The 11,986-nt window shown below is 36.1% G+C and overlaps 1 protein-coding gene across 1 annotated transcript in view; it reads left to right on the plus strand.

Moving 5' to 3' along the window:
• Positions 1-361: 361 nt before the first annotated feature.
• Positions 362-11,986, plus strand: part of LOC103132575 (cAMP-specific 3',5'-cyclic phosphodiesterase 4B-like) — a 20,026-nt gene continuing 8,401 nt past the window's right edge. Inside the window, exon 1 of the mRNA XM_007544390.2 lies at positions 362-995. Within this exon, the coding sequence (XP_007544452.1) occupies positions 895-995 (101 nt within the window). The 5' untranslated portion in view covers positions 362-894. The remainder of the gene's footprint in view (positions 996-11,986) is intronic.

Here is an 11,986-nt window from a genome sequence, read left to right on the forward strand (position 1 = left end):
TCAAGTCATTATTCATAAATTACTGCCAAAAATGTTTTATCTATAATGTTCCGTCATAAGAAACAATCCCATTTTGTACTCAATGTACTGTTCAGTAGACTATTTTAATCCTGTGAGAAGCAATTTTATGGGGAAATTAACTCTTATCTCACCACAGTTTGGTCACTTCTGTTTTGACTTGCTCTTCTGTGTGTACTACATTGATACAGGATTAATTAAAGGCTGTCAGCAGTGGATGAGTTATGACTCCTCTCCAGCAACTCCACTCCGCAATTTAAAGCTTCCTGCCAAACTCTGCCGGGTCGCCTGAAGGGAACAGAGCTCCCCATAGACACACAGACACACACGCATACACACACACGCAGCATGGGGAGGAAGTAAAGTCTGTGACGAGGAGAAGAGTCCGTAAAGAGAGCTCAGAGAGAGAGAGAGAGAGAGAGAGGAGTGTGACCAAGTGTAAAACGGGATGAAAGAGTTCCGTGATGTGACGTGTGGATTGCTGCTGACATTGTTGTGTGTAACAGGAGATCGAGTGTGTGGAGAAGATGTACGGACACCTATTTGCTGCATGTTTAGCACCACGGACAGGGTGGCCAATGGATGATCTGCTGAGAAACTTTTCTTTTACAAAGGGTTTATAGGTAACAGTTGTGTGAATGTCACGGAGCATGCCTGAGTCACGTATTACTGGACTCAATGAGTTTTTTTAGCACAGACATCAGAGTTGTGTATCCACGACTCTACTTTGCAGTTATCGCTACTGGAACTGTGTGTGTGAACGTGTGACGTTGGGTGGTTTGGGATGCTTTAGGATTAGTTTGACATGTTTTTGGTTACATATGTGATGATATGTGCAGGGTAGTGTGTGCATGAGTGTGTGCTTGTGTCGGGGAAATGTACCGGCGTTCACCTTGTGCCAGAGGAAGAGTTCATTTTGACTTCAGTGAGGAGGTCATCAGAAAACTTCACGCCGCCAATCACAGCCATCCTCACAGGTTAGAACTTGGTTCACAAGTTTCGACTTCCATGCTTTATCATGCTTTTGTTGATGTTCATTTGGGCAGTTCCGTTTTTTCATGGCTTCTAAATCCTTTAATAGTCCTGCTCGAACATACTTCATATTTTCTCCTGTATTGAAGCACTTACTGGTTTATTTCATATCTGTATTTTTCTCTGTCAATGTTTTAAAATGCCTGTTACTTCCTTTTTCTATGTCATTAGAAAATGCACTATCACACCATCACTAACCACAGTCTGCTGAAATGTGGTTAAATGCACCCTAATGCAGTTTTGATGAGAAAAACATCAAGACCTTGCTGACATGTTTCTGCGTGCAGCAGTTTTTGCAGAGGAATGTATCAAACCGTTTTTGTGCAGTGAAGAGAGTCAAGTTGTTAGCCATGCAAATTACTCTGGAAGTGTTTCAAAGATTTGTTTATTATCATGGCATTTTTTTTTTTAGCTGTGGTGTAAATATAGCCATGTGTCTTTGGCACACTGGTGACCAAATGACCTGGAGGATGAAAACACAAAAAAGAACAAATGATGACATTGAAGGGTTTGTGATGGCTTTAGGCATTAGCAGCTTCTGTGTATTTGACATAGTTGCCATGCAGGCTTTCTAGTCTGCCTTCTTTAATGTTTTTTTTTTTTTTCTGAACCCTTTCTACCAAGAGTTTTTTACTCTTGCCCCAGACCTTAGGAGGGAGAATACTTGTATTTATGGTTTGTGCTAGTTGGTCAAAGTTTGTGAAGCAAAACTTCTTCTTTTTTTTTTTTAACAGATTTTATAGTTTTGATATAATAAAATAAAACACTGATTGAAATGTGTAGCCACATTTTAGCATTTTGTCATGTTGGAACCACAAACTTGAATGAAATTTAGGTAGTGGTTATTTATGAACTGTGAATCTACTGTGAGGATGCAACAATCTGCCGTGTAGGAATCAAAAACCAAAACTTGTCTGAATGTTTAAATTCCTCTTCAACCAAACTGGAGGGCAGATTTATCCACAAGTTGCAGCAACAGAACCTCATTCAAGCACAAACTCCAAACTTTGCTAGTAATAGTTGTGATATTTTTGTACAGCAGTTCTCAGAGGGTTAGGAACTTGACTAAATTACTAAATGACATGATGGGATAATGATGTTGTGGCCTAGATTTAATCTTAGAATGCAAAGAGCTTTGTTGAATTTTAACTAACAGGAAATGGTAAGATTTATTTATTTACTTGTTCATTACTCATTTTGTTTTGTATTGATACAATAGTAAAGATGGAATCTAAAGGTAATTTGTTGGTGATGCACTATCCAGCTTGTAGTTCTACATTGTATAAAGTGTGGATGTTTATTTGTGTCTGATTCATGACTTTCCCCCATTTTTCAAAGCATATTTCTCTGAAATTAATTCAGCAGAATGTGTTTACATTTGTTTTGTTTTTTGTATTAAAACAGCTTGTAAAACATAGAAATTGGTTCTCTTGTAGTACAGATGAAAGTTTTACCATGCAGTACATAAACATATAATTTAAATACCATATGAAGATTTTAATAAAAGCCTGGTTTAATATGTAATGATGCAGCTCATGAAGCCAGAAATGGGAACTGATTCATGTTGACTGTATAAGGGCAGAAATAAACCAAGAGAAAATCTAGGCTGGGTTTCACCCCAAGAGGACCATAGGTGTTCCAGCTCAGATGGCACATGAGGAGGGGAAAAGCCGAACAAGCAGTGGCCATATACAGACTTAACATAATTAACAGTAGATTTTTGTAAAACTGTAAATATTTCTTGCAAGATTACTGAAAGGACCTTAACATGGATGAAATACGACAAAACTTTCTTTTGCCTATTTTAAGAACTGGGTATCAATTCATAAGGATTCCCTGTGTAATCACACAAAATACTTAGTGAGTGTGTCTATCTTTTAAAGCCATAATGCTAAAGTTAGTATGTGTCCATGGATGTCTGAAGGTGTTGGGCTAAGGAGACGGTAAACCTCCACCTCTGTTTGGGTTGGTTCCACCTCTGTGACTGAGGATTTCCTGTGGAAAGTACTGGCCTCTACAGCAGAAAAGAGAAGTACACACATGCTATATTGTGCTCTGCTGCATGTCTTAAATATCAGAGAAGCTTTTGAACACCACACAAGATTTCTGAATACACCAGGGCTCCTCCCTTATTTTGCACTGTAAACATACAAGGTTTTGTTAGTTTATGACATATTTGCACATTGCTCTTCTTGAATGTATTAGTCTACATAGTGTATATGTCCCAGACATTGTTTCTCACACTTCCCACCAGGACAGTTAATCTCCTAGACAGGCAGGATAAACCAAATATTTGTGATCAGTGACCCAGATTCATATGGAATAATCCCAAAGGTTATGTTATGTTTTGTAGTTTATGAATGACTTGATTATTATCCCTTGTCACTGCTGAGCAGTCCATTCCAGTGGAGGATATTTGGATGGTGCTACAATGTGCTCTGGCTTTGTAAATTTGAAGTTCTACCTCTGAAATGTGGGGATAAAAACACAATTACATGTGATGTGGTTTTACAAATCACTCCACAGAAGACCTTCTGGTTTAACTTTTGAGTAAGAGCTTCAAGACCCACAGCCTAAAATATATAATTCACACAGACGCTGCACTGTAACTTGGGACATTTTAAAGCAGAGTTTTTTACAGTGTGGTGACCCATTTCTCTTTCATGGCAGGACTTTGAATAGTGTTTTGTGCTTGCTTGCCCATGGGTAGAGAAGCTATGTATTAAATAGTTTTGTGGTTTAGCTTTATTTTATTTGAAGCAGCCTTTACTCACCATTTGACAAGCTTGTTAAGCAGAGTTATAAACAAAAATACAGTGAGGAGTCACAGAGCTGCTGTGGTTATGTGGTGTGGGATTCAGATTGTTTTAGTTGTATTGTTTTTGTGAATGACTAAAGCTGAAATTAGGTGCTGCTGCACGCCAGTGAGTTTGATGATTGTGATCTCAATTAAGATGATGAAGATTACAAGCAATACTGCAGCAAGTTGAGAAGATCAGTGGTAAATATTGCGGGTGCCTCTGATAATGAGGATGGTGTTTTGAGTAGGAGGTTAGTGGTTTTCAGGATGTTATCATTGGAGTTATGGAAACATTTGGAGCCTTTTCTTAAAATTAATCTTCCCTTTCTAGAAGTGGTCCATTGTATAGAGTAGACCCACTTGAAGCTCCACAAAGTCTGTGTAAATCATTACAAATATATACAATCTGGCTTTGTCAAATTAAAATGATGACTAAGTCAGTAAAATAAAATAGGAAAATGGGCATTCTCCGATTCTCTGAGCTGAAATGTAGCTTGGCGGTTATCTTCTAAAATTCCAACCTTATTTTTAGATTTACTTACAAAATTATCTAGTATTTTTTTATATATTTCTCGTTGCACAGATGAAAATCTTCACAATGTTTTCCATGATGAAGGTAGAAAATGTAGCTGGCTAGTCTTCAGATGCTAAGCTAGTTACCTAGCTAGCTAGTTTGATGCCAATGCATAGTAGTCTGATTAAAAAAAACATAACTTGTATGACCTCAAATGATAATTACTGTAATTATTTGACGTCAGAAAAGTAAAACCATTACAGATGACCTGCATTGTTTTTGTTGTTTTGGTTTTTTTTAGTCCATAGTGAGTCAAAATAACACCAAAAACGATCACAAAGAGCAATCCTGACCAAATAAACAGTTTTACCAACAATAATTTTCCTTGTAATTATTATACTGAGCTACATTCATATATTTAATGTTACTATTAAGTGTGGAAAGTACAAAAAATAAAACAATGAAAAACCAAATCATTTTGTTTTGAAAACTCTAATGTTACAGCTTCTGTGTGTGCAGTCCAGAAGTTTCATTTGAGCTAATGTCTTAGCAAACGAGTAAAGTTCCAGCCCTCAAGATGCACTTGACAAGTTGTGACTTCTTTGACAGCTAGGAAAAGCATTCGTTCTAATTTAAATTTAAAAAAAATTCCTACTTACTCTGAGGCATAAATGAAAAAAAAAAAATGAACATTTTTTAATAAAATATAGATTTAGAGGGGTAGAAATTTCTGACAAGATTATAGCAATACTTTTCAGTTGTTAACTTTTGTGAGAATTACTGTACAGTCACTTCCCTAAGCTATCGGTGGTTCTAAAGATTAATAGATCCTAACGTTTCCACCTTTGAAACAACAAAATAGCTGTGTAAAGAAAGTACTCAGATTATTCAGTTAAACTTGGTTGATGACATATACAACATCAACTACCAGCATAGATTTATCACAAACAAGCGTTTAGCACACAACGTATCGTAAAAGTTATGTGTTTGTGCTGCCAGGAAGAAGGAGGAACCGTGACCTTGGATAGCCTACTTGGGAATACACTGGCATTATTGGGATGCAACACTGCTGTTTCCCATCTTGATAAAATGTTTAGAGCAAAAATATTTTCTTCCTCTGTATTCTCTGTCACTGTCTGGTAGGATTATTTGACAAGTCATAGTCTTATTACTATGTGTAAAGTAGCAGTTTATTTCATTTCCTCTTTTCACTTCAAATTTTTTATGTCACCGTGTCTTCATAACCTTTATCATCACACATTTTGCCAGCATTGCTCTGGGTTTCCTCATGTGAGCACAGAGCTCATATGAGAAGAGCTGAGTATTTAGACTGTAAATGATTGTGAATGAGAGCATTTGCTGGATGACTTTGTACATCACTGTGCAAGCATAAAGACAGTGATTGCGTCAATGGCCTCATTTCTATTATTAAATTGTGTATCTAGTTGAAGTCCAGTTCTCTTCTATTTCTGGCCACAGAGGATTAAAGGTTGAAGGAGATACTTGAATTTATTTGTCAAAGTTTACTACTAAGACTGCCAGTGACTGTAAATGTGCTAATAAAATGGATCCCATATTTGTTGGCATTTATTAATTGCATCACAGTTGACCAGAACAGAAAAAAACAAATTTTGGATTACAGTGTGAATAAAAAAAAAACATTTAAGAAATTAACTTCCTGCTGAATCAATTTCTCAAAAGTGCAGCAACAAACTGGGGAACCACCAGATTAACAAAAACTAGCTTTCGGTATATTTATGATGCTGGTTCAGATTGTTAACATAAAAGATATATTTTAGAGAGAAAACACACAAAAGAAATCACCGCTCCAGCCAGCCCAGAGTCTCTGTTTAGACTAAACTTATTTGTAATACAAACACCTGCATTAGGAAGCAAAATATGTCTATTGGTGGTGACATTTATTGAGCTCATTTAATAAATCCGATGTCGATATGTACAGTAAAAGTTCAAAACTAAGAATATGCTGCCTCTCACTGATTATTGGACTTTCAGCTGAAATCTCTCTTTAACCTTTTAACTATATTCTATGCACATCTAAAATTTTGAGATGCACTCATCATCTTATGAAGCAGCATCAACATTTACATAGAGAAAAATCTTAAGGCTTCCTTAAGGATCAGTTGTATAATTGTTGTTTTATGTGACAAATTACATTTTTCAAGTTAGACTGTGGATTTCAGCTAGAAGCCGTCGGCATCAGCTTGTGTACTCTGCTTCTGGCAATTACCCCAATTTATGTGACGTATATTTGCCAGAGATTTATGGAAGGAAAATGTCAGAGAGATCTTTGGGACATAAAATTCAGTGACTATTTTTACTTTGGCTGATGGGATAAACTTAATCACTCCTTCTAGGGAATGTTAGAGAATCTTATTTTATTGAGCTGACTGATTGGGAAATAAAAAAAGAAAACTCTTACAATGGACAAATATATTGTCTCCATGTCAGTATATCCTCTGCAGTGCCAGCAATTTTCAGTGACTTTTAACCTCATTTGGCAGTCTGCTTGATTGTCATTGTTAGCACTATCATTAATCTGAAGAAATGACATCAAAACTCAGAAAACACGGTGGAAAAACAGGAGGTGTTGCCATAGCGCTTCTGTTTGTTCAACCCCAAAGGGTTTCCTTTCCAGGAAACCCAAGATGATCAGTTAAAGCTAGTCAAGTTAAGCTTAATAGGCAACAGTTTCTATTTTTTTAGGCATCTCTTGTAACAATAATAAAACAGTTTCTAAATCTTCTTGATAGACTGTGGTATAGCAACAGTGTTTGTTTTAGTTGATTTTGCATGTGAAATAGCTTAGCAACAGAAAATCCGTGTCCAACTATCAGCAGGAAATAGATTAAATTAGTCTGTTTGTTTAAAAAAACAGATGCTAGAAAATTGTTTGAATGCCTATGTATCTGTCTATCCTTTATATATATATTTTAAGTTACAATACAAGGTTCTGGAGCTAAATTAGAATATCTTTTTACTTTTGTCATGAAGACGAATAGACACATCAATGAAGGTTAAGTTACAGTCGAGCAGCGTTGCTTCGCTTTTTCCAGAAGTAACTAAGTTCAATTGGAAATGCTGTAAGAAAACTTATAATTAGTTCCAAGTGATGTTATTTAATAGTTACCTGTTCAAACATGGCTGACCAGAAGCAAGAGCAAGTGAAAGGGAATGTTTGAATTGTATTTGCCTCATAACTGGAAGAACCACTCAAACTGAGCTTTATTTAAAACTGCTTTATGTAAATATGCTTCTGTTTGCTCCTATGTTTACTTTGCCATCTTTAGAAGAACACATAGTGTATTGATAGCTGATTTCAGCTGAGGAACATAAATTATAAGTCATCAGGAGGCAGTAACCAAGCTCTTAAAAAGTTTAGTTTCAGCGGAGTAAAAGTTGTCCGTCACATGATTCCTACACTTTAAAGTCGTTTTTAATGAGATTCCAGGAAAAGCACTGGAGTGAAGAGAGTTTTCTCCAGTTTCATGGACCACGGTGTAACACAGTACTGCCCCTCCTCCACCTGTCTCTACAAATATGATAGAAAAAGGGAGCCATTTTCAAAATATTTCTGAATGTTACAAGAAAGTCTGTTAGTATTTTTGTGCAAACTAAGAAAATGGTGAAATATTCTATGCGACAAGCGCACTCACTAAAAAAACTATTAATATCAGAGGTCATTTTATAAACAGTATATGCATGCATTTAAACATTTATAACATTTAAATATTATTCATAAATATACATGCTGGAGCTAAAATCTTGTTTAAATTATTTTATCAGCAGTTGTTTTTGGTTTTAAAAAAAAGGATTACATTATACTTTTCAGTTTTGGTTCAAAGTCCGTCATACCATGAAAACGTGGCATCTTTTGAATATTAATTATGTTATTGTCTCTTAGTTGTATATGGGGTGTCACAATCAGAAAGACTTAGTTTTATCACCAGCGTTTTCACTGTTTGCATGTTCAGTGAATCCTTATGTTTTTGACTTTGTTTATTTAATTATGTTCAGCTTTTTCCAACATCTGTTTTCCTGTATTCATCCTTGCTTACTTGCCATTTTTACTCAGTACACCAGTTCCTTTTCACCCACTGTTGCATAAAGCTTGGTTATTAAACTCATTTGTTCAATATTCCAGGAATCGCTCCTCACAGTCTATGTCTTTGTTGAGTTGTCATGCTACCACAGATGGTTTGCTTTTTATTAGTTTCCCTTCGTGTTAGCTGCTTTTTTGTGACTGTTTTCCGTCTATTATTGTCAACATTTTACTTCAGGATGATCTTTCCTGCCTCTTGCTTGTACTTGGGTCTTCCGCCAAAGTGACACACTGACTCATGTTAGAGTCGGAGTTTAGTTTTTAAAAACTGTCCATCCTTCCAGCATTCATAATGATCAAACTTTAGATAAGGGTTCTGATAAAAAAGCATTGGAGCACATCAATTATTCCTATTATTCCCACATTGTAAGGTGGGGTCATCAGATACAGAAGACAAACAACTATCCATGTTCTCACTCCCCGAAGGGCAACTGAGAGCCTCCAATTAATATAATATGCAGGCTGAGACTGGAATACCCACAGAAAACCCAATATGGTCATGGAGCAGATACCAGCTCCGCCAAAACAGGAGCCCAGGATGTTTTTGCTGCGAGGCAACCAGTGCACTGCAGATTTGTCCAATTTTCAAACTGCTGTGACACTTACCAAAAATCCTGTCAGACTCTACAAACAGGATGCTGATTACAATACCATTGTCTCGTAGCTGGGAAGTGGAGTCGCATTTCCTAGAAGAAGAAAGAAATACAACTGGCTGTCTTAATCATAAGAAAAAATGTGTTGAAATCCGTTACACAATGTTGTTATTGAATTTAAAATGTCCTAAATTCCTGATTTCACAATTAATGTTTTAACTAACATCTAAGGCTTTAGACCAGCAATGTGTATAATTAATCTTTGATTGGGTTGAACTGACCTGCATTGAAAAACAAAACTATGGAAAAAATACTATATCAAATTTAGTGATCTTCTGGTAGATAATATACAGTTTCAGTAATATGAAATGACTGCTGTGACTCACAGCCAATAAATCACATTTAATGCTGATTACCAACTACATTAAATAATTGAGTTCATCCAATTATCCACCCCTTAACAATCATAGCTCATAATGTGGCCCTTCAATTTCCTATTCCTTCTACTGGAGAATATTAATGGATTCATTTGTCTGGCATTTACCGGAGTAACTCTTATTTACTCATTTTAGCAGTTTTCTTGAATCATATTTAATTTTGTGCTGGTTAGATTTGCTAAAGCTGAGGCTCAAGTATCTAAACACTAAATGGTGGGAAAGCAGTTCTGTCCCGTTTCAGGGGGTCTATCTTCACTCACTGCCTGACGTGTGTGGATGGATCATGGGAAAGGAATGCTGTGTCATCCTGGCGTCAAAGTAGGACAGTTCTGATGGCTTTAGTGATAAAATGGAAACAGTATGACTGAGACGCACATTGTAGTTGCTTAGAAGAAATGAATTTACAAGGGAATTTCCATAAATGTGCTCTCCAAGGACTCTGGGGGAAAAAAAAAAATAAATCTTTATAACTACTTCCACTTAATTTCTGTCCACACATTCCCGAACTCCACGAGTGTGTTGAGTTTACTCATTTCCCTTCAAAGTGGAAAATTCTTTCTGTTTCAAGTGTTTGAACTGTGGGTGCTTTTATCTTCAGTTTGGATAAACATTAACTGTTCTCATCCTTGAGACCTTACCGGTTCTCCTGTGGTTGGAGAAACATTTAGATGTTTAGTTTTTAATATGTCTGTTTGAGATTGTAAGGTGTTAGTGTTTGTACAAAAAGTTTTTAGCAAATATGTAACAAGATCGCAATAATCATTGATCATTACAGCTATCTGTATCATGTATTTTAGTCCTGGCATACAGAATTAAACAAAAATGTTTCTAAAACTTTGTCCAAACTGGGGAAGTTTTAAGCTTGCTGTGTCACATAGTGTAGCTTTTTCTATTCTGCTCTATAGAAGCTCATGTTAGTCAGGCTATGTGCTTCTGTAGCCAGCTTACAATTGGTTGCTTTATGGACATGCTGCTAATAAGAGTTTCCACACCCTCACTGTTTCTGCTTTTCCGTAAATTTAAATATTTCCAAACATCAAAGTTTGTCTTGTTTTTTGTGCATGGAAGAAGCTTTGTAGTCTTAGTTCAGTTTGCAGAATCTTGGTTCACAGCAACAGGTTTTTCCTGTCTCCGTAGAGACGGAGAAGACGTTGGCATCTTCTCTGGCAGCCAATTGAAAATATTTACAAGAGTAAGAACTGTAATGTGGAACATTTTTGTGTTTTGTTTTATTTTTAAGTCATTTTAGTTTGCTTTATCAAGATGTAAACTTTACAGAGAGATAATAAATTTGTGGTTTCTTGCCAGCTTGCCAGACAAATCTCTTAATCCACCAAACCACCACAGCTCTCGCTCCATCACATAGCAAAGGATCTTTGTTCCCAAACTTTTCCAAGGCTAACTTTCTTGATGTCCCTCCCTTTGTACTAGAAGGCTTGCTTACTATTTGTGTGTCATTACCGGTAATTACTTTCTAAACCATAAAAAATGCTGTTAAAAGCTTCTGTGTCATAAAACTGACAATGTGATTTAGTCTGCTGGATGAATCGGTTCTCTTTTTATTGCTGACTGCAAGAGCACACAGATATAAAGAAGGCCACCGGGGCATTGAGTTGTGCAGTTTACAACCATAATAGATTATGTAAGATTTTAATGTCAACTTTTGGTATTTCTAAGTTTTGCTGCCTCAGAGGAGCTCATGAGTGGACATTTTCTGACCTGAAGTATTGAGTGATCTTTGAGAATCCTATATGTAGCTTTCCTCAATTATCCCCCTATTATGGGTTGACCTCACATCATGTGTAAAATATGCAACAAGACCTAAACATTGCCGTTATCTGTTCACAGGAGAGTAATAATACTTGTTTCAAAATGTTGTTTTTATATAAAAATCAGACTGCCCTTAAATGGTAACTTTTGAACTTCAGTTTATTGTAGAGACGTTTTATGCTGTTACTTTATACGCTTAGAAATGAAACTCTTTTCAATGTTTGCTTTATTCTCTTATTTTAGTAGCTAACAGAACACAAATCTAACTTAAATACAAACACTAAGGGGCATACAAATTCTTTTAAATGTATACATTTTAAATGGTTTCCCATTTTGTCACTTTATAATTTCACACTCACATATTTAGTAATAATCAATAGAGTCTGTAAATATTGTTGTCAGTGCTTTCGATTTATGCTCACTTAGTTTGGTCTATTTTTGCAAAGAAGAACTGGCAACTATTCCAGTTTTTGGATGTGTGAAGCTGGTAGAGACAAACCTCAAAAGACTTGCAACTGAAGTGAAAACTCCTTCTACAAAGTTGACTGCTGGGACTCAACACATGCAGGCCATGCTGTGCACTTCTTTGTGTTGGCCTGTCACTTAAAATCTCATCAAAATTCATTCGACTTTTCAATTTAAATGCAACAAAATGTGAAAGATTTCAAAGAATGTGAAGATTTGTGACAAAATGTGCTTCTT

The sequence above is a fragment of the Poecilia formosa genome, unplaced genomic scaffold (genome assembly GCF_000485575.1).
Source record: "Poecilia formosa unplaced genomic scaffold, Poecilia_formosa-5.1.2 Scaffold1136, whole genome shotgun sequence".
NCBI classification, from domain to species: Eukaryota; Metazoa; Chordata; class Actinopteri; order Cyprinodontiformes; family Poeciliidae; genus Poecilia; species Poecilia formosa.